This window comes from Carassius gibelio, chromosome A25 (assembly GCF_023724105.1).
Source record: "Carassius gibelio isolate Cgi1373 ecotype wild population from Czech Republic chromosome A25, carGib1.2-hapl.c, whole genome shotgun sequence".
Lineage (NCBI taxonomy): Eukaryota > Metazoa > Chordata > Actinopteri > Cypriniformes > Cyprinidae > Carassius > Carassius gibelio.
This window is the reverse complement of record NC_068395.1, coordinates 2,118,736-2,142,232: the sequence shown is the minus strand read 5'-3', so window position 1 is coordinate 2,142,232 and position 23,497 is coordinate 2,118,736. Positions and strand designations below refer to the sequence as shown.

At 38.9% G+C, this 23,497-nt stretch overlaps 2 protein-coding genes across 4 annotated transcripts in view; both read right to left on the bottom strand.

Annotated features, from left to right (window-relative positions):
• The window catches only part of LOC127946844 (von Willebrand factor A domain-containing protein 5A), a 70,227-nt gene extending 60,742 nt beyond the window's left edge, over positions 1-9,485 (bottom strand). For both annotated transcript variants that reach the window (XM_052543661.1, XM_052543662.1), the window contains exon 1: positions 9,350-9,485. In XM_052543661.1, coding sequence (XP_052399621.1) covers positions 9,350-9,389 — 40 coding nt within the window. In that variant the 5' untranslated portion in view covers positions 9,390-9,485. The remainder of the gene's footprint in view (positions 1-9,349) is intronic.
• Positions 9,486-9,626: 141 nt separating this feature from the next.
• Positions 9,627-23,075, bottom strand: LOC127946842 (AP-4 complex subunit epsilon-1-like). 2 transcript variants are annotated; one of them, XM_052543660.1, is made up of 21 exons: positions 22,793-23,075; positions 21,268-21,339; positions 21,070-21,187; positions 20,838-20,911; positions 20,638-20,759; positions 19,171-19,330; positions 18,918-19,084; positions 18,769-18,842; positions 17,700-17,822; positions 17,510-17,619; positions 17,057-17,196; positions 16,847-16,959; positions 16,644-16,762; positions 15,494-15,790; positions 14,040-14,151; positions 13,810-13,948; positions 12,778-13,018; positions 12,171-12,692; positions 11,910-12,100; positions 10,849-11,009; positions 9,627-10,699 (listed from the first exon to the last, which is right to left on the bottom strand). In XM_052543660.1, the coding sequence occupies exons 1-21, from the start codon at positions 22,919-22,921 to the stop codon at positions 10,539-10,541; spliced, it is 3,345 nt and encodes a 1,114-aa protein (XP_052399620.1). In that variant the 5' UTR covers positions 22,922-23,075; the 3' UTR covers positions 9,627-10,538. The 2 variants fall into 2 exon arrangements, with proteins under 2 accessions (XP_052399620.1, XP_052399619.1); XM_052543659.1 differs by having other exon boundaries at positions 9,628-10,699; positions 21,070-21,193.
• Positions 23,076-23,497: the final 422 nt, after the last annotated feature.

Sequence of the window (23,497 nt, the reverse complement as noted above, 5' to 3'; positions counted from 1 at the left end):
TGCTTCTGTGTTTCAGTGCAGTGCATTTACTGTTTATTTGGTGCTATCTGCATCGAGTGTTATAGTGATACAGTCTCAGGCTGCATAGCCAATTAAAGGTGCAGCGGTATAGATATTAAAAGGTATAATAGTAACATATTTTGTTGCACTGTATTAACATAAATTATTATTTATGTACTGTACTGTTGTGAATTATGACAATGAGCATAGTATAGTATTCCTTTATTTGTTTATTAATCAGTTATTCTTACCATTGCATTATTTCTTTTTCCTTTTCTCTCTGTTTAGACCACATAGACACTTATAAGAACTTGTATATTGGCATCCTGATCTTGAAAATAAAGCTGATAAAAGGATTCTCTGGCCGGAATCTTTCTGTAGTGCTCCCATCCTAAACGAACCACTAGTCCATACTTTACATTGGTCCTTCGAGCCGGATTTGGGTTCCACCGACACTATGGAGTCAGCAACTGATGGTCAGCAACAGGAGTCATCGGACAGACCCAAGAGAGACCCTCGTCCACCTGCACATTTGGCCCAGTACGAAGTCAATTTTTTGCCCTATCAACAGCCTGTGGTCCAAGCCTCTTCTACCCCAGTAGGACAACCAGACCAGGCTCAGTCAACTAGAGTTAGGAGTTTGACAAGTTACCGGTCAGCTGCACATTCACGACGGTCCTCTCAGTTATCTTACGGACTCCATCTGTTTCGAAGTACGTCTGATATACAAGAAGCTGCTTTAGAGGAGGAGATCAAAGGATTGGAGCTAGCTGACTTACAACAGGAAATAGAAGAGGAAAGGAAAGCTGACTTAGAAGCGGCAGCATTGGATGCACAAGCCAGAGAAGGACAGCGGCTGCAAGAGGAAGCACATCTGGCTAAAGAGAGAATAGCTAGAGAAATGGGAAGACGCAGGCGCTTAAAGAAACTCGAGAAGGAGATGCACATTGCCAGTCTTGTAAAGACCTACCTGACAGGGACGAATGATGATTCCTTGTCTACGTCGTCAGCTCCTGCTACGTTCTCCAAGCTACCTCTGCCATCACAATTGGTTCAACAGCCACCTCAGGTGCAATTAATCCCCAAGCAGCATCCACCTGTGCAACAGCCAAATCCAGAGCCAGTTCCGATAACACCTCTCTCCACTGTTCCTACTCCGATATTAGCACCACCTGCTAATCCCGTTACGAGTGCCCAGATCAGTTTTCCTGTCAGCACAGCACCGATTGCAGTACCAGTCTCTGGACTTCCATCTGTACCTGTCTCATTCGTTCCCGTCCTACCCACGGTACAGGCAGGTGGAGCGTCACCGTTGGCAAGGTCTTCTGTCACAACTAATCTACCGTCTCAGAACATAGGGGCTCCAGCTACCAGTACAAGCTTCACAATGCCACCACGAGCAGTTACAGTGGCACCGCCACCTCCTGCAGTGCAGTATACTAACTGCAGTATACCAACTGCAACACCAGTTCAGACAGCATCACCCTTGACCTACCCAGGTATGGAAACCCTGATTGCGACATCTTACGGCATTCCCAAACCAACACTTCCCTTCTTCGAGAGCGGCAAAGAAAGTGATTTCGCACTTTTGAAGATGGCGCTCGACAACTTGATGAATAGTCACCCTCATCTCAGCGAGCACTATAAATTTCAAGTTCTTCTGAGTCAGCTCAAGCTTCAGAGTGCTCTGCAGTTGGCTAAATCATACATGTATGACCCCGCACCGTATACAGCTGCAATGGGAGCTCTGCAAGACAAATATGGCCAGCCAAGACAACTGGTTCAAAGTGAACTGGCAACAATACTCAACTCCCCAGCCATTAAGTCAGGAGACGCAGAGGCATTTGACTCTTTCGCTCTCTCAGTCCAGTCGCTGGTCGGTATGCTGCGCACTTTAGAGGGACCAGTTGGATACGAGCTCAGGTGTGGTTCTCATGTTGACCGTCTCTTAAGCAAAATGTCTCCTTCCCACAGAGATGGATTTGTGGAATATTGTCTCATTCACGGCATCCTGCAGCCAGGTTCAGAGCTCACCTACTCCCTGCCTGACCTCGCTGCGTGGCTGCAGATGAAGGCTCAAGCCAAGCGTCTTGCTAGTCGAGCTACTCTTCTCTACAATTCTACAGGGCCTACCCTTCCAAAGAGAGATCAACGTAGTTCAAAGCCCAAAGATAAAATAGCGTCAGTCTTCCTCTGCTCTGGTGAGACAGCTAACAAGGAGACCTTTCATGCGAAGTCCCAAGCTTTCAAACTCAGTCCTTATTGTCCATTCTGCAACAATAAGGAGCACTACCTTAACTCATGCCCCGACTTTAAGAAAATGTCTACTGCTGAGATTAAGAAGTGGATCCAGGAAGGTGACAGATGTTGGAAATGCGGCCGCGGCCACAAAGCTACAGTCTGCACGCTTAAACGCCCCTGTAAGATTTGCAAAGAGAAACACCTTACAGTCCTCCATGACACCATTCAAGAGTCATCCCAGAAAGTGCTGATGGTCAGTAATCCGAAGCCCATTGTCTACATTGAGCAGCCCCGAAGCCCTCAGAGAGTGTTGCTGAAGGTTGTCAAAGTGCTCCTGCATCATGGAGATCGCACTCTTGAGACATTTGCAGTGCTCGATGATGGTTCGGAGAGAACGATTATCCTCCCACAAGCTGTAGAGCAACTACAACTCTCTCAACATCCAGAGACACTTTATCTGAGGACAGTCCAGCAAGAGGTGAAAGAACTGAAAGGTTCCTCAGTTAGCTTTCATGTATCCCCCATCTTCAAGCCAAACAAGAAGTTTTGGATTCAACATGCGTTCACTGCAAGCAGTCTGAGTTTATCTGAACACACATACCCAGTAGCAGCTCTCCAGAAGCGCTATGAGCATCTCAAAGGACTTCCTTTGACGCCTATCCACAGAGCCCAACCTCTGCTCCTCATCGGCTCTGATATGCCTCAGCTTCTTACTCCTACACAGCCAGTCAGAGCAGGTCCATCTGGCGGTCCTATAGCCATCTGCACAAGGCTAGGCTGGTCCTTGCAAGGTCCTTCTGACATCATACCAGTCTCTTCTCACCAGTCTTCCTGTCTGCACATCGCCACTGAGTCTTCATATACTGAACTCCTCAGGAATGTGGAACGACTTTGGCACATTGACACAGTCCCCTATGTCAGTGAGAAGACTGCAACACGTTCCAAGCAAGACCAACAGGCACTCATCCTCTTACAGACAGCCTCCGAACGTGTATCTGTGGATGGTACCCAGCGCTACGCTACTCCACTGTTGCGTCGTCAGCCAGTCATCCGCCTTTATGCACAGCAAGATGCCGTGATGCCTAACCTACGCAGCACTGAGCGCCGGTTGGCTAAGGATAACGCTCGAGCAGCCTCATATTGCAAGGAGATGGATAAACTTATTCAGTCTGGTTATGTCGCAGAAATCTCTACAGAAGAGGCAGCAAAGTCCACAGAGTCGTGGTACGTACCTCATCATATGGTGCACCACAATGGAAAGGACAGAGTAGTATTTAACTGTTCCTTCTCCTTTAACGGTCTGTCCCTGAATGACCAACTCCTGCCGGGACCAACGCTCGGTCCGACCATGATTGGAGTCCTGATGCGGTTTCGATGTCATGCGGTTGCCATCAGCGGAGATATTAAGTCGATGTTCCACCAGATCCGCTTGTTGCCCAGTGATAAACCACTCTTACGGTTCCTGTGGCGTGACATGCAGAGGACATCTGAACCACGCATATTCCAATGGGAGGTGTTACCATTCGGAACAACGTGCAGCCCCTGTTGTGCAGTCTTTGCCCTCCAGCAGCACGTCAGAGACCAAGAACAACCAGATTCTCCTCTCATGCATGTGACCGAGCACTCGTTCTATGTCGACAATTGCCTCCACAGTGTGAGTAAAGCTGAGTATGCCAAGGTTCTAGTCGATGATCTGCGAGCACTTCTGAACAAGGGAGGTTTCGAGATCCGGCAATGGGCTAGTAACATGCCTGAAGTTGTAGCACATCTACCTCCTGAGGCGCAGTCGGCTAGCAGTGAGCTATGGCTATCCAAGGCCAGTGACAACCTCCAAGAGCCCACGCTTGGACTCTGCTGGGACTGTCTGAACGACACCCTGAGTTACAAACATCGCCATACGGAATCTTCAGACGCTACTCTTCGTAACGTCTACAGTGTCCTTGCCAAGCTTTACGACCCATTGGGCTACATTGTGCCATTCACAACAAGATGTAAAGTGCTGGTTCAGGACATGTGGAAGGCCAACATTAGCTGGGATGACAAGATCCAACCTGCTGACCTTCTGGAGAAATGGTTGAATTGGGTGCAGGAAATTCCCACTTTGCAACATCTCAAGCTGCCTCGTTCCTATGCACCAGCCACCGCCGATACTGCCAGCGCAACCCGTCACATCCACATTTTTTGTGATGCCTCGGAGCGCGCCTATGGGTCAGTAGCCTACATGCAGACGACAGATGACAGTCAACGAGTCTATGTCTCCTTCGTGTTTGCCAGATCGAGAGTCGCGCCCCGTAAACAGATGTCTATTCCACGTCTTGAGCTCAGTGCCGCGCTTACAGGTGCACAGCTGGCTAGAGTGATCGAGACAGAGCTTGCAGTCCCCCCTGAGCACATCACTCTTTGGTCAGACTCCACAGCTGTACTACATTGGATCAAATCAGAATCTTGCCGTTACAAAGTGTTCGTTGGAACACGCGTCGCAGAAATCCAGAACCTGACCAATCCTGTTCAATGGCGGTATGTTGATACTCTAAGCAATCCAGCTGATGATATAACCCGCGGACTCACTCTGCAAGAAATGGTACAGGATCATCGCTGGAACAAAGGTCCACATTTCCTCCATTTGTCTGAGAAGGAGTGGCCCAACATGCCTTCCTCTGAGGTAGAACCAGACACCACAGAGTTAAGGAAGTCTGCCTTCATGGGAACTATGTCCAGCATCTTGCCAACACAACTTCCAGACCCCAGTAAGTTCTCCAACTGGAAAGAGCTTCTTAAGGAAACTGCTAGCTCCCTTCACGGGGCGGCTGATGCTAATACTACAGTACACTTTCCCGCTGCTGATTTTCTGCAAGCAGAGAAGCTGATGTTACAAAGGGCTCAAGAGGACTGCTTTGCTGAAGAATTGAGAGCTCTCAAAGCTGGGCGTACTCTTCCTTCAGACAGTCGTCTCGCATCTCTGTCACCAGAATATGAAGAAGCCACGGAGCTACTTAGAGTTGGTGGCAGGTTAAGGCATGCTGAAGGACTAGACCTGGATACTATCCATCCAGTTATCCTGGACCCAAGCCATCCTGTGACAAAGCTTATCGTCAAGGATTTTGATGAGTCACTACTGCACCCTGGGCCAGAACGAGTTCTTGCCGAGATCAGACGCAGGTTTTGGATTATCCGTGGTAGAGAGGCTATTCGAAAGCATCAACATTCATGTCTGGAGTGCCGGAGATGGAGAGCAAAACCCGATGTACCGAAGATGGCAGATTACCCACCAGCTCGGCTACGACTCACTAAGCCACCATTCTATTCAACCGGAGTTGATTGCTTTGGACCTTTCCAAGTGAGGATCGGTCGCCGCACTGAGAAAAGGTGGGGCATTGTCTACAAATGCATGACAACTCGCTCGGTGCATCTGGATCTATTAGAAAGCCTTGATACCGATGCTTTCCTGCTGTCACTGAGAAGATTCATCTCTCGACGTGGCAAACCGTTCGAACTCCTCATGGACAATGGTACCAACTTTGTCGGTGGAGAGAGAGAGCTACGTGAAGCCGTTGCTGCCATGGCACCTCAGTGGAGAGAGCAACTTGCTGAACAGCAGATATCCTTCCGATTCAATCCTCCAAGTGCGCCACACTTCGGAGGCACATGGGAGAGGGAAGTGAAATCCATCAAGACTGCACTTCGCGTTGTCCTTAAAGACCAGACTGTTCCTGAACCAGTCCTGATGACAATCCTAGTGGAGGTCGAGGGCATAATGAATGCGAAACCCTTAGGCTACTTGTCATCAGATGCCTCTGATCCAGACCCGGTCACGCCTAACCTCCTCCTCATGGGCCGTCATGACTCGTCACTTCCTCAAGCAGTTTACGATCCCAGTGACCTCGGTAGAAGACGTTGGAGGCATAGCCAAGCCATCGCCGATCGCTTCTGGTCATCCTTCATCAGTCACTACCTACCAGGGCTACAAGAGCGCAGTAAGTGGAGGAAGGACGGTAAGGCACTCTCCATAGGCGATGTCGTTTTAATCGTGGATTCCCAACTCCCCCGAGCATCATGGCCTGTAGGACGGATTACCAAGACTCATCCAGGAGCAGATGGACGTGTACGGACTATCAGTGTTCAAGTGAAGGACCGCACCTACATTCGTCCAGTCGCTCGGCTCATCCTGCTCCCAGCTCTGGAGGACAAGGACGAGGAAGAGACCACCAAATAGACTTTCTCATACTCTTCAACTGCCATGTGGACAGTTGGGGGCGGCCTTGTCTGAAAGTCTATTCTTTAGCGCTGAAGTTTTCTAAGCGCGTGAACGCTCCATCACGTGAAATGCGCCTGGACAGAGAATGTAGTGCGCTGCTCAGTTGTTCGCGCGCTCAGGGATGACGAGAGAAAACGCTGAGACCCTTTTCTTTACTTTTGTGTGCGTTTTATGAAAAGCAAGTAAGTTTTTACTACTGTTGCATGCTTGTACTGCATTGTGATGAATGTTTGAGATTCATGTATGTTCATGCGAACTAGTTTTATTTGTTGAACTGCGTGACTAATTAGTGTAGTCATGATGCCAGAGCGTGATATAATATGCAACATGTTTCCTGTGTGCAATAATTAGCCCTCTATATGTCGATTTAGACTTTATTTGTGTTAGTTATTTAGCGATATGCTTCTGTGTTTCAGTGCAGTGCATTTACTGTTTATTTGGTGCTATCTGCATCGAGTGTTATAGTGATACAGTCTCAGGCTGCATAGCCAATTAAAGGTGCAGCGGTATAGATATTAAAAGGTATAATAGTAACATATTTTGTTGCACTGTATTAACATAAATTATTATTTATGTACTGTACTGTTGTGAATTATGACAATGAGCATAGTATAGTATTCCTTTATTTGTTTATTAATCAGTTATTCTTACCATTGCATTATTTCTTTTTCCTTTTCTCTCTGTTTAGACCACATAGACACTTATAAGAACTTGTATATTGGCATCCTGATCTTGAAAATAAAGCTGATAAAAGGATTCTCTGGCCGGAATCTTTCTGTAGTGCTCCCATCCTAAACGAACCACTAGTCCATACTTTACAAAGTGAGAATTTTCCTTAGATCTGATATGAGAAGTAGCATGAAGACATAAAAACCTTAATGGCAGGAGTTCTCAATTCTGGCCCTCGATTTTTTAGTAATCCTGAAGACCTCAATTTGCCTGTTCAGGTGTATTTTATTAGAGTTGAAGCTCAGCTCTCAGAGAAGTGGACTTTATGATAATTGTCACCAAAAAACTATCAGACATCCTAAACCTCGAGTTTACACCACAGCAGTCCGTTTTCTTCTGCGCAAACATAAGTTAAATTCAGTTTGTGTCTCCTCCACGCTGGTGGGTCAGCGTATTAGCTGAATTACTGTGTAGTCACACCTACCTATATGAAATGAAAATGTACAGTAGTACTTTTCAAAAGTGTAAAAAAAAAAAAAAAGAAAAAGAAAAAAAATTTTAATTAGAAATGTCTTTTAGTTGAAGTATTCAGTTGAGTAAAGTACAAACTCCCAAATCATCAGTATTCAATTTCAGTATTGAAGTACAATAACTCTGTATTTCAAATAAATATTTACACCCATGCACAAGATGACTGCATATCATGTCATGGTAAATGATCTGTCACTTCTCCATCACTCCCTGGTTGTCTGTTGTTTAATAACATTGATAATCCAAAACAACATATGGATATAAAGTTAGCTACTTCAGAAAAAAAAAAATTGTGTGATTTACTATCGCAGACTGTCACATAACAAGACAGTAGCCACCCTACTAACAAATCTTGGTTCCCAGAACGTTGTTTTTTAAAGCTAGCTTTTGGTTAGACAGGAAAGTTTTATTTTTGGAAATAGAACGTTAGTTTCTGGTTTGTATAACGTTATTTCAACGTTTCCTTAACGTCAGTAATCCAGCACACACACGACCCAGTGTAACGTCAGTATGGGGCATGGAAATTATCTATATGGACGCCTAATAAGTATTATAAAAACCATATCCTGTTTTATCTATTGTTTAAGTAATAAAAATAATCTGAGCTAATCAACTGCTCATAATCTGTCCATACGGGATAACGTTACCCAGATTTTAAATTTCTTCTGCACCAAATAAATATTATTTCAACACAATGTATGGTTTAGAAAATATGACATTAATTCACGCACACACACACACGCATATATGTATGTGTGTGTGTATATATATATGTACTTGTTTTTCTATTCTGGTGGGGACTTAAACCTGAATACACACAGACTCATGGGGACTCGTGTCACGGTGGGGACCTAAATTGAGGTCCCCACGGGTAAACAAGCTAATAAATTACACAGAATGAAGTTTCTTAAAAATCAAAAAATGCAGAAAGTTTCCTGTGAGGGTTAGGGTTAGGTGTAGGGTTGGTGTAGCGCGATAGAAAATACGGTCTGTACAGTATAAAAACCATTACACCTATGGAGAGTCCCCACAAGGATAGCTGACCAGACATGTGTGTGTGTGTGTGTGTGTAATAGTAATAATATAATATAGTAATAACAGTAGTAATAATATAATAGTAATAATAAAAAATACTTTAGTATATTATTATTATTATTATTATCATCATTGGAAAGTTACAGAGTTATAAAAAATACACTGAGAATAATCATTAGAGAACGTTCTGTATTAGTTACTTTTAGGTTGTTGGGAACGTTATTTTATGGTTACAAAAAAACAGAACAATAAAACAATAAAAAGAACGTTCCCCTTACGTTAGTATTTAGTTCCCCAAAAACTAACGGTCTGTGTTTGCTGTGCATATAAATCCAGATTCAAAACACATCAGTGCAGCCGCGCATTTACTGAACGAGCACCGATTAAGTATCGTCATCTTTACTTGTTTAATTTTTAAATAATATTAACTAGGCTACGTGTTTTTGTTGTTGTGATTATTTAAATGTAAAGCTAGTTGATTTACTATTATGATATCCACTGTAATTACAGTAATACTGTAGATAAAGCCCCCGCATCTGTAATAACACCACAGCTCTTACACATCATGAAGAAAGTTTTAATGTAGTTAATAGTCCAAATAAACCGGTGAATTCATACCTGGTACATTATTCTCAGAGAGAAGGCCGTAGATCTCCATTCTCACGCTCCGTTAGAGGAAATCACTAGAAGACCTACTTCAAAAGTGAATGAAAGTGAAAATCAAACAGAGAAACTACTCTGCTGACGCGTCACGATATTTAAATGAGGCGCAGGTTTGGCTCATGAATATTAAGGTAAGGAGCGAGTACCATCAGATTTTTGAGCCAAACCAATTTTATATGCGTCTTCTACGGCTGATTATTCCATTAATGATAATCATTCTTTGTGCATTAATGTTTTATTGTATCCCTTTAATTACTTTTTCATGATAAACACATGTTGACCAGAGATTTTGCTTTGTCATACAGCTGCCCAAAAAGTATTTATATATCACTGCATTAGATATGTTACTGCTATATGCACTTTTATAAACATACGCTTGGTTATTAACTTTTAAATGCATCATGCAAAAACGTTCTTTGCATGGAGATCAAAACTACTGCATCCAAACTAAACAACTACCATGACAACACAAAATGCAAATATAGCACATCTATAGGAATAAATATATATTGGAATAATGTGCAGGTAATCATTTACAATACATAAAGTACATTTTATTTATATAGCACATTTCCACATAGCAAAGCCATCCAAAAATACATTTAAAAGAGAAAGAAACAGAAAAAGAAACACTTTTCAAAAAGTCAATAAGGTCGGTTTTCTTTTCATGATGTTTTATAAAAAATAATTACAGTAGTCTACTGTTTGAGGTTGACTGAGAATTTTCTATTGAATATTAAGAAAATAATTAATAGAATAAATAATCAAAATATTTAATAGACATTTTCAATATTTATATTATTATGAAAATAACAACAGAAATATTTAATAATTGTATATGCATTGCTTTTCGGTATATATATAAAACTCCTCAAATTTTGCTCTTTGTTCTTTTTTTCTCTGCAAATAAAAAATGAAAAACAAAAATAATACTCACCAGAAAACAGCATACCACAAATGTTTAAAATCAATAAATAATTTCTCTATATGTAGGTGTGAAACAAAGCAGCTCAGCTCAGTGACTGCATACCCAAAAATAAAAATCATTTAAATTATTAATCGGGGCATAAGACAAGCAATACACAGGCACTGCATTTAAACAGTCCCTGCATGAAGACAGTGTTTTGTGGGTGTTTGTGGGTCTTCAGTGTTGTGCGAGTGCTCTCTGGCAGTGGTACAGGATGCAGTCTGGGAGAGCAGGAAGAGGAGAGCGCAGCCACATGGCCAGAGCATCACCGTTCACTCTGCAGTGCAGAAGACAGGGAGCACCGCTGAGCAGCCGACATGCTACGATCCCCTCGGAGCCTGAAACCACAACACATGAACCTGAGAGATGCACTGCTTTCCTAAACAGTGTTTCAACTATTGTCAGTTATGATGCAATTTGAAATGGAACGTAAAAGATGCTAAAATGACTGCACATCACGTTAAACTAAGTGATTTGGTTTTTTTACCAATGATGTCCACTACATGTAGCTGTAGGGCGTCTCTGAGAGCGTTCAGGGTGGTTCTGAGCGGGTCACTGGCATCTGTGAGCAGTTTCAGATTCTGTTTGACGTCATGAGACAGAGTCAGCCAGAGTTTGCCATATTCCTCGGTGGTTAAGACCAAAGGCCTGTGTGTGAGTTCATCAAAATGAGTCGCATACAGTTAGAAAGCTCCAAACATGGTGGTTCACTTTCTTTTTATATTCAGAAGAAAAAAAAACTTAATTAGAAATCTGAAAATCTGAAATCTGTTTTCAGGTTTTTACATCTTTAACCTTCAAAATTCGCCTTCAGAAGATTATTTAGGATGATTTTTTTCTCCAAATAGGTGAAATGTTCTTTACAACAGAGCAAACAATTCAATATAGATGTTAACTATTTTTTGCATGCATATCAGGGTGTATAATTATACTTATTATAGTTGCCTAAAACTTAAAATACTACTACTACAAAAAAAAAAAAAAATTAGGCAACATTTATAATTTTCTATTTTGATGTCATAAAACAACTAAAACTGAGATTTATGCACATCATATAGACATTTCTAAAAACAGACAGAGAAAAACGAAAACTGATTCAAATTACCAAAAAAAAAAAAGAAAAAAAATTAAAAAATTTAAATGTATAAAGGAAATATCAAAAATAAAAACAAATTCAAAATATTGATAAAAATACAATAGCATCTCAATGATACTAAAATCACACTGGTATACATTAATTATTTTTATTAACCAATGTATTTATTATTGTTATATATTTTATAGTTTTATTATTAATTATCTATTGAAAATAAATTACTCCATTCTTTATTATAATTTAGCAGGTTACAAAAAAGATTTTAAAAAGAAAATAAATAATTATTAAATTAGTTATTGGGTCACAGTTTAAAAATAAAATCAATATTTTAAAAATAGATTTATTTACACATAATTAAATCAAATCATTCATTGATTTATTTCTTTAGTAATCATTTCTAACGGTTGCAAGCGAATGTAAAGTAGTTTGATGTAGTTTCAGACATGCATTACCTGATGAAGTCTGCTGTTGACAGTGTCCCAGAGAAGGGGAGTGTGTTTGTGTGTCCCGGTTGTGTTTGATAAGAGACGGTCCCGGTGAAGGACACGTTTGTGTGAGGGTCGTCCATCAGCAGAGCGTAATGACACACAGACGTACTCCTGCCCTCCAGACAGTTCATGACGTTCCCTCTCAAACTCGCCGTCTAAGACAGAAGATCTGCATTACATCTCATTTCCTGTTATATGATATTCGAATAATATCTTGTGACACACCTCCAGCTCGTCACAGGTCAGCTGCACTGCCACATCTTTGATTTCAGTTTCCGTGCAGTTGGATATTAAGATCACAAGCAGCACAGCTTCATCTCTGAACAGGCGGCAGGAGGACAGAGACAGGCTGGGTTCGGAGGTCAGGCGGATGACATCAGAGTGAGGTAGGTCTTTGAGGTCAGCGGGTAACAGTGCGGTCAGATCTGAAGATTCGGGTGGAGGATGTTTATCCTGGATCGTGTTGGGCCGCACTAGAACCAGATCGCCACCCAGTATCTGAGACGTGTTTGTGCGTCTGTCTTCGTTTCGAGCCAGACCATTGGCTGTCGAGGATTTTGGGGTGTGGCTAAAAGCAGATATGGATGTGGCTGGCTCCTCCTCCAGCAATCTGCCGTACAGGAAGCTGTCAGTCGTGCAGTGAGAGGAGGATTCGGAAGACCTCTCGCTGGTGCCTGATGATGATGATGACGAGTGTGGGCGGGGCTTTTTTCTGAAGCGAGGGGGCGGGGCTTCAGATTTTCCCAGCTGAGAGGAAACAAGCAGAGCGAGAGGATATTTAGTACCGTCAATAAAAGAGACTATTGTCTTATAAAATCCATTATTTTCTCACCAGAGACATGGCGCTCCCGGCTCCCAAACCAACAAACAGAGAGGAAGCCAGCTGCTGTTTGTCCTGGTTTTGCGTCGAGGGCTCCGGTTGTGGCTGTGATCTCTCTGCTGCCTCCTGTTTGCCGGAGGACTGAACTGCAGCGCTGGGTTCATCCACCGGAGGTGCTGTTGTCTCTTTCTGACGAAGATACCCATCTTTCCCCCAAACTCTCTTTACACCCTCAAGAATCAGAGCGCTGGAGCTGAAATGATTCATAAAGTTAGTATACAACCGTACCATGTACACGCTACTGTTCTTAAGGTAGGGGTCTGTAATCATTTTTAATATTTTTGAAAGAAGTCTCTTAAGCACACCAAGGGACCGTTCACACAGAACTCTAAAAGCGCTCAGTAATGGTTTTTAAAAAAGCACAGCACAGATCGCGAGGGTCTCAAGAGATGTGCTTTTGAGACGTGATGCTATAACGGAAATAACAGAGGATAGTCAAACAGCAGGATATATAGAGAATATCAGGCTCTTTTTTTAAAGAAACTGGCATTTAAAAACACGCCGCTCATGTACGAGACATTGCAAAAGACACGTGAAATTTTTCACAATTGTGAAAAACATTTTTTCAACTTAAATGAACTGTTTTCTATTTTAATATATATATTAAAATGTAATTTATGTCTGTGATGCACAGCTGTATTTTCAGCATCATTACTGCAGTCTTCAGTGTCACATGATCTTTAGAAATCATTTTAATATGCTGATTTGCTGATTTAAACATTCTGATTATCATCAATAGCACAACTGTTTATACAACTTATTTGCAAATATATATTTTTTTTTAAATTGTCTGTGTTGTTGTCTCTGTGTACTGGAAGCTTATGTCACTAAAACAAATTCCTTGTATGAGCAAGCATACCTGGCAATAAAGCTCTTTCTGATTCTGATTTCTGATTTAATGCATCCTTGCTAAATAAAAGCATTAATTTCTTTACACAAAGTGGTTGTGTCCAATCAAAGGCAGCATGTTACACAGATACCCACCCGGCCTTCTGAGAGAGTTCAGTGCTGTTTCCCGAGAGTCCCGAGCTGACGGACAGAAGTGTGGGAGACGGTCTGTCCGTGATGCTACATGATGACAAACTTACAGGCAGAGAATAACTGTACGGCTCCAGATTCAGTGCTGGAAAACAAAAACAGTCCGTCAAACAAGCTAGGAAAGACAAGAGGCTATAGAGTTTACTGTAGTCTAAGTAACAGTAAGATGAGCACACCTCTGTCCTCACACAGCTCTTCCTGTCTCTGATGAGGGGGTTTATACGGTGCGGCTCCTGCAGCCAATGCCTCGGACACAAACCCATCCAGAAACGACAGAGAAGAGTCAACCTGTGAAGAAAACACACTAACTATTTGTATTGTATTTTGTATCATCAAACAGCTACATCATTCATTCCTTCATTCTACATCATCTTGAAAACAATGTCATAGTTTATGTAGCAACATGACGCAGCACCACTGTTTTCAACACTGATAAAAATCAGAACTGTTTCAAATCAGCGAAACTTGGAGACTTTTATGGCACTTGGTATGTGAACACACAAAAAAAATAGTCAAAAAAGGCAGACCAAAGGAAATGAATGGGAAATAAACTGGAAAACACAGAACATTTTATTTGTGCAATCTACAAATCTCCCAAAATGCTGAAAACAATTGCACAGCAATGAAGGGGTCAAACTCTAAAACATCTAGAGGGCAAAATCAACACACCAACTCACACACGCACGGACACACACTTGTACACACACATACACACCTATAAACTAGTGACTGTGACACTGCAACTAATATGTAAAATAAAATCAATAATTCAACTTCAATGCATTAAAAAAGTGGACAGCAAGGAATGGGTTACACTCTAAAACATCAAGAGTGTAAAACAGATACATCCACTCACACACACACACTCACTCACAGATACACACATATATTATGCATAGAATTATACAAACTCAAATTAATTGGTATAGCCAAAATAAATCATAAGAGTGAAATAAGAGGTTTAAATCCAGGATTAAGCACAGATAAAGCATTCAGTTCATTCTTGTTTCATTTTTATAGAATTTTAATGTTATGTGTAACAAAGTGCTTTCTGTGTTCAGGTTTGAATGTAATAATAATGCAAATGCAACATTTGAAACAACAAAAAATTTAAACCTTGACAAAAAGTAGTTTTTGAGAATACCTTAAGGTTCATTTAAATCCACAATCTAATAAAAGTTAACAATTCTGTATAAAAACAACTAGGAATTCACAAGCCTGGCACCTAGTGGTTACATCATGAAATTACAGGTTTTTCTGTTTTTTTTTGTTGCTCTCACCAGAAGGTGCTATTCTGCCTTCAAAAATTAGATTTTAAAAGCATAGTCTCTATTTCATTTCTCAATGTTTTATTATTTATTTTTTTACTATTTTCAATGGGGGGGGGGTTATCATAATTATTGCATGGCTATTAATTAGTACTATGACATTCTCTAAAAATACAAAAGAAAAAATATTACTGAACAAAAATATATAAGATTGATTTTACTGAAAAAATAAAAAAAATAACATTTCAGGTGTCTGGTCACTTTTGACCTTCCAGACCATGAGTGTGACTCTCAAATGAGGAGCGCACAAGGGTTAATAAGATTAATTCGTCATAATTAGGAGAAGCAATCAGGCCTGTTACCTCCATGCCGCCCCAGGGGGCTCCACGGGGCAGGACCCGCTCATAGAGCAGTGAGTCCTGGGAGAGCTGACGCAGCTCCTGGGCCTGCTGACGGAGCACCGTGTCCTGGGAGGACGAAAGACTCTCAGCCAGCTCCAGAATCAAGTCTGTCTGACCCTCAGAGATCTTGGTCAGCGCTGAAAGAATCCAGACCCGTGTCTCTGAGCTCACGCTTCTCTGATCCAGCAGCTTCGTCAGGAGACAGATGACCTCACGCTGGTCCACCGACTCCTGGAGGGGAGTGTATTCTCCAAGCACCTGAGCACACACACACACACACCACACACACACACACACACACACACACGCACGCACACACGCACACACACCGGTGAACAAATATCTCTTGTGAGTTTCCAGAACACTGATTTCATTTGCTGTTCATTCCAGTAGGGTTTGACGTTTGCATGCTTCTAAGCTAATAATAGGCACAGAAATGCACCACATATAGGGCTTATTTTATCAGTTTTATTAAAAAAGTATGCAATTTATTACTTCTATTACAGGTTTAAAAGGATTCCATCCATCCAAGGAGTCATCCAGCTTTTTTCCTACCAATTATAATGCTGTATTTTACTTTAGCGTAAATGATTTTTTTATATTAACATTAATTTCTAAATATTTATATGAAACTATAAATAAAATTCAATAATATTATATATTAAATTGGTTATCTGCTATAGCATAAAAAAAAACATTTAAATGTAAAAAAAAAAAAAAAAAAAAAATTATATATATAAAATGTTACATTTAATTAGTACTAAAGAGTAAATGTTTAATAAATAACAATTATTTATAAAAATTTTAATTCAATATTAGATATTTATATAATGCTCAGTTGGTCTTAAAAGACGATTAATATTCAGAAAATATCAGATGAAAACTGAATCGAGCTAAATATTGAAAATATTGTCTTCTGTAGAGCTTATATATAAATTTATTTACCTAATAAATGTATTTTGGCGATATATATATTTTTTCCTGAATATTTTTCCCTCAATTCAGTTTTTTAGCCAGTCACTAGAATTTGAATCAGCCTTATAGCAGAATTTGTTTTGTGAATCATCACAGTGTGTGTGTGTGTGTGTGTGTGTGTGTGTGCCGTACACACCCAGCTCATGACCTGTAAGAAGCGCTGGGGCAGACGAGAAGCGTCTCTCTTCAGCACGGTCAGATACGAGTCGACAGCATGAAGCCGTAACTGATCATCTTCCTCTTTAGACTCTGAGCCTGAGACGAAAGCATCCGAAATATAAAACCAAACACCTTCCACTACAGTTTACAGCTCTTAGACTCTCTGTGCGTCTGGTTTACCCTCCGCCAGCACTCGCAGGAAGTTGTTTGGGACGTCCCGTTGCAGCAAATCTCCACCAGTGGAAAAAACATCATTCATTGTCTGAATGAACCACGAGTTATCCGGAGCAAACCTAAGGGTTTTCATAGGAACATACCAGCGGACATTCAACGAATCAGTGTTCGTTTTATAGGAAGTAATGCATGTTAATAAACTCAAAAAAAGGATATTTTTCAGCGAGCTCTGCGACTTTTCCAACCAGATGGATGATGGTGTGCTCGTCGTTGCAACCGTGCAGGAAGTCCAACATCTTCTCAACGATCACGGTCACATTCTGAGCGTTTGTGATCCTGAACAGCAATTCAAGAGTCTGAGAGAGAAGAAAGAGGAGAACACAAGACCCTTGGGTTATTAAATCCGTTATTGAGATTAAATGCGAGAGCATTACATCGGTCGACCAGGTTTTAATGTTTTAGAAGTTGGATTTTCTCTGTGCCTTTGTTGTTCTCATGCCATAAAATAATAGATAGGAATTGAAAATTTGAAATAATGACACAAAATTCATATTTATGAGATAAAAAGTCATATTTATAACCTAAAAACGTACAATTATTTCATCATGAGTCAATAACGATGGATTTTTCTCATGATTATGACAAACGTAGGTGTGCTCTGTTCATCACCTCTCTTTTAATCGTGTAATCTGCGTGGTCCAAACACTCGATGATGGTCATCTGATGCTGCAGGGCGAGTCTAGCATCGTGCTGGACCACATACGTCAAGGCTTTCAAACCTGAAGAGTGCAGCGATACGTGAGCAGGTTCAGAGAGCTCGGGTTAACTAACGCGTGAGAAACAAAAGCAGGAGCTTTACCAAGATATTTGAGGTTGATCTTTGGAGAAAGAACAAAATTTCCAATGCATCTCGCGGCTTTTTCAAGCAGCTCAGCTTTGGGGTGGATGGTGTAGACGGCCTTCACACACTCATACAGGATCGCTGAAACACAACAGCGTTTATTTTACTGAGAGAGTATGGTTCACTTCATTAGAAGAGATGATTTCGATGAGGAGCAGAAATAAAACAAACAAACAAAAACAGTTTTGCATAGTGCTTATAAGATACTAAAGCTGTGTGTGTGTGTGTGTGTGTGTGTGTGTGTGTGTGTGTGTGTGTGTGTGTGTGCGTGCGTGCGTGGGGAAGTGAAATATAAAGTGAGGTAGTAAATCATTAAAACGTTAGTCAAATTAAACAAAAGCTACATAGTATAAAAAATGTATAAAAAAAACAAAACTACTGAAAGACAGATTATGTATTAGTTGAATTTATTTTGATTACAAATTACGGTTTGGTCAATTAGAAAAGATGATTTACAGTTATTAGTTATTATTGGATTAAAAAGCATAAAAAAATAAAAATAAAAAACAGTTCTGCGTGATGGTTCTCAAACACAAAGAATTAGTATTGGTTATAAGTCACTAAAAATATTAAATATTGTTTTTGCTGACTGAAATAAAGCTGAAATAAAACAAAAGTATCAAATAAAAAATGTAAACTTTAACAAAATTAGAAAGGTTTTTCTGGTCAACTTCCTTAAATAAAGTACTTTTAATTAAAACACAAAACTTTAATACAAATAAAAAAAATAAAAAAGCAGTCGTAAAATGAATAAACATTAAACAAATTCTGCATAATGGTTAATCAAACACTTATAAACAAATAGTATCGGTTATAAGCACTGTTATTATCATTAACTTAGGCTAAAACAACTAATTAAAGATTGTTTTCATAAACTGAAATAAAGCTGAAATATAATATAATGAGTATTAGATCAAAGATGTAAACTTAAATGGAAATGAAGACATCAACAACAACCTGAAACACCAGAAGTTTAGTTGAAGAACTAAATTACTGAAAACAGCAGCACTAGAAAAGATGATTTTACCGTAAGTGATGTTGTGGTTCATTTCCGCTCTGCGCAGAGACTCGTCCAGAACGTCATACATCAGCTCACTAGTGCTGAAAAATGACATTACAATTTCAGTTTTTAGTGCATAATGTAAGTGTATAAATTGGCCCGCGGTCCCTCGGTACCTTGGGTCCTCTCTCCCGAGCAGCGAGAGGATCCTGAGCAGCTGGATCTGAAGCCACGGCGCAGGAACGCTGTGATAGTCAAACTCCACCGGGAGTTTCCCCCCCACCACCTGCTTCAGGATAGTGACCAAACTTCCCGTCAGGTCCTTATAGCCGTCTGGACTCTCCTGATGATGAGAAAGACATGCATGATGAGTATTATATGGTATTATATTCTCAGGTTTAAAGCCCAAACTGTGTGCTGAAGACTGACCTTGATCAGCTGTAGGTAAATATGTAAAGATGATGTCATGACACCCGGATCTTTGTCGCACAGGGCTTTTCGAAACTTGCCATGAATGTGCTGGACTTGAGTCGGAGCAATGAGATGAAACTTATATAACGCCAGGACGGCTTTTCTCCGAATGATCTCCCTTGGACAGAAAAGAAGGACAAGAATATGTGACCCTGGAGCTTAAGTCACTGGGGTATATTCGTAGCAATGGCCAAAAATACATTGTATGGGTCTATATATGTAAATATATCAAAACTTAATTTTTGATTAGTAATATGCATTGCTCACCCTCAGATTCCAGATTTGCAAATAGTTGCATCTTGGTCAAATTTTGTCTGATCCTAATAAAGATGATTTATTCAGCTTTCAGATGATGTGTGAATCTCAATTTGGAAAAACTGACACTTAAAATATGAGTTATTATTAGACTGAGAATCAAATTGACCAATATGCAAATTATTTTACCCATATTTACACTTTTCTTAACTGGAAAACTGGTAATTAGTTCAGTAATATTGCAACTTCTGGTACAGTGCTTGAATATGCATTCAGCAGGAAACTAGTGTTCACAGGTAAATTCAATTAGTATTTCTTAAATTAATATTAAAACAATATATATTACAAATATTTATATAAAGTGTTTTGTTAATGTAATTAATATAATTATTAATAATAATAGTCATTTAGAAGTGATGATTCGTTATTCTTATGTTAAACAAAGCAAAAACTTAGTTTATTGGACATTTATTGTTATAATACTAAATAAATATTACGTGCCTTGGCAATGTTTAGTATTAAAATACTAAAACTGACATAAAAGCTGTATACAGAAATATAGATAAAAATGACAAAAGCACACAACAAAAGTACTAAAACTAAAATATAAATGGAAGCTAAAAATATAAAAGGAAATGTAAAATATTACTCAATACTATAATATTATAGAAATAACAACAAAATAACACATAAGTGACCCTGGACCACAAAACCAGTCATTAGGGTACATTTTTCATAAATTGAGATTTATGCATCATCTGAAAGCTGAATAAATCATCTTTCCATTGACGTATGGTTTGTTATGAAAGAACAATATTTGGTCGAGATACAACTATTTGAAAATCTGGAATCTGAGGGTGCAAAAACGTTTTTATATTGAGAAAATCATCTTTAAAGTTGTCCAAATGAATACTTAGCAATGCATATTACTAATAAAAAATATGGTTTTGATATATTTATGATATATCTTATAATGAAAATCTATAATTTTGACCCATAGAATGTTTTTTTTTTTTTTTTTAGCTATTGCTAAAATGCGACTGCTTTTGTGCTCCAGGGACACACATTAGCCATTTTAAAGCCTTATTTATTTGGCTTTTAGATATCTTCAGGTGTTGAAATGAGAAATGAGTTGTGTGTACTGTTTAGGAGTGAATCTCTCGGGCTTACTTTGGATGCGACAGCTTGTCTTCCACCAGAGGAAGGACAGCAGGTATCATGTCTTTGGGAAACACCTGAGCTACAACAGTCAGCGCCATGCACGCTTCGATGAGGTTAGTGCTCTGAAGATCCTGTCACACATGCATGAGACCTTCAGCAGCACATTTTACATAACAGGTCCAAATAAAGCTAACAAGAACCGAGCTCACTTTCAATACGGTGTTTACCAGCAATAACAACAACTCATGTCCTTCATTGAGGAAGAGAGACACCGCAAGGTACCCTAGAACATAAAGAGATTAAAATACACAAACATTTCATCAAATATTGTTATATTAAAATGCATTTTATTCATCGTTTGTACACTGAGGCAGATTGTGGACGCTGTATAAAGTGTGCTGTGCATCTGTGACGGTGAGGCCTGGAAACGCAGTAACGTACCCACTCTCTTCTCCAGCACGCCGCCCTGCTGCGCCAGTTTGATGGCGTGAATGTAGGTGAAGGAGGCATCGTAGCCCAGCATCTCACAGTACATGGCTCGCACCATGACCTCTCTCATCTGCTTCTGTAACACACACACGGAGGTCAAAGCACCAGCTTCTGAGTGACCGTGATGATGGTAACATCTGTATCGCTCACCATAGTAGTGTTGGGAGATGAAACCTGCTCTTTCATGGCAGACAGCTCCTGTTTGATGAGGTTCTCCTCGTCCTGCAAATGAGATCATGCATTGAAATAAAGAGCACTGCATTCTTAAGAGTGGCTGTTATGACCTTGATAGTGTGCATTTGTATATTGTACTAACTTGCTATTATTAATTTTGATGTTGGAAGTGGCCACCTTATTGCTGTCCACTTTATTTATTTTTATAAATATTATGTTTATATTATTATTATTATATAGCTATTAATATTTGAATATTATTATTTAACACATTATTACTAAATATAAAGTGTTTAACCATAAAAAAAAGTGTAATACTGCTTTAAACTGTTGTAGTCCCCCCCCAAAAAAAAAAATGCAAAAAGTTTTCTGTTTAATTTAATTGCAATTTTGTTTTTGTTTTTCTTGGCAAAAAATAAATATCTTACATTTTCCCCTGATTTACAGAAGACAACCAGTAAAATGTAATTCAGCGTAACAAGCTTGTCAGGCATATTTACAACAAAAATCAATTTATGACATATTAAAAGACTAATTACTTTCACACCAAATACTAATAAGTTGTAATTTTACATTTTTAACATTTGCCACTATCCTTGGTTTTGCCCATTTGTCAGTAAGAATTTTTTACTAATTTAAAACACAATAAAATTTTGTATGCTCCATTATTCTTTTAGATATTTTAATATGTACAGGTCAGAATAAGCATGTTGTTTGAATTTTTGCATAAATATTGTGTTACACTGAATGACAATGTAACATTATTTCAACCAAATTTTGACATTTTATTCTCCAAAAACTTATTTAAAACCTTAAAAGTAGACCTTTTACTTACATTTAATGTGCTTTCTATGAACACAAAATCACTTTTGTACATTTTTCTTGACGCGTACATCTTAACGTCTTTGACCCATATAAATAAAAAGTAAATAAAATAAAAAGTTAAAAAAAGTAAATTTTACACAAAAATATTGAACAACCTTTACTAATATTCAATATTAGATATTTATTTATTTAATATGTGGTTTCTAGGACCTTAATAGTGTACATTGGTTTATTAAAAAATTTTGAAAATGGTCCTTTTGGCTGTTCACTTGTTACAGTTGTTATAAATGCAATGTTTTATACTATTTTTGTATAGTATAAATAACACATAATAATATATTTTTGATTTATATATACATATATATATATATATATATATATATATATATATATATATATATATATATATATATATATATATGCTTGCATACACACATACTATTAAATAATTTATTTACTATTTATTAATGATAAAAATATAAAATTATCAATACAAATATTCTGTATTATCAACTATTTTAAAATAATTATTTTTTTTTTTTTTTCTTAATATAGTACTGATTAAATAACTAACACTGAAAGCGAAACCATTCTCTCTAGTGCTTTCCCTGTCAATGTCTATATTTATGCTTCGGTCGGTGATGTCATGTTATTAAAAAGCGAATGATTAACTCACATGTTTAGATGTCAGTTCTGTGATGCTCTTGATGAGTTGTCTTAATCTGTTGGTGATTCTAGCAGCTCCGGTTTGAGAATCAAATAAACCCGGCAGAGCAGTGAGGGTTTTCTCCACAACATCGCTCATTTCAGCACAACAACACAGACGAGATCATACATAAAGACGAGTGTACTACAGAAGGACAGATACATGTACAACAGTCAAAACACACAGAATGAAAACACAAACCAGCATGACTAGACTTTCTCGACGCCTACAGGAAGTGCGCTGCTGCTTTTCAAAATAGAAGTCCCGCGAGCGGTTTTGCAGTTATAGGTTGCTCATCTGCTCTTAAATTTAATTTTTATTCTTTAGCATTTTCTTAAGAGTTGTTGTCTTGTAGTAACTTTGTTATCTGCCTTGTTTTAAATGTGTAGCACTTTGGTTCAATGCCATTGCTGTTAAATCTGCTTTAAAAATAAAAATGACTTGACTTGACTTACAGGAATTATTCACCTAAACATCTATCTAAATGTATGTCTATTTATTAGTTTTGTGTAACAATTCAGGTATTTATTTTAAAGACAACGAAATTAAATATCAATTAGATATATTTGATAATTAGAATTAGATATTAGAAGAATATAAATCTGATAATTTTTTACAAACCTACATAATTTTTTTTATTATTATTATTAATTTTTACAATTTAGTCAATGTACA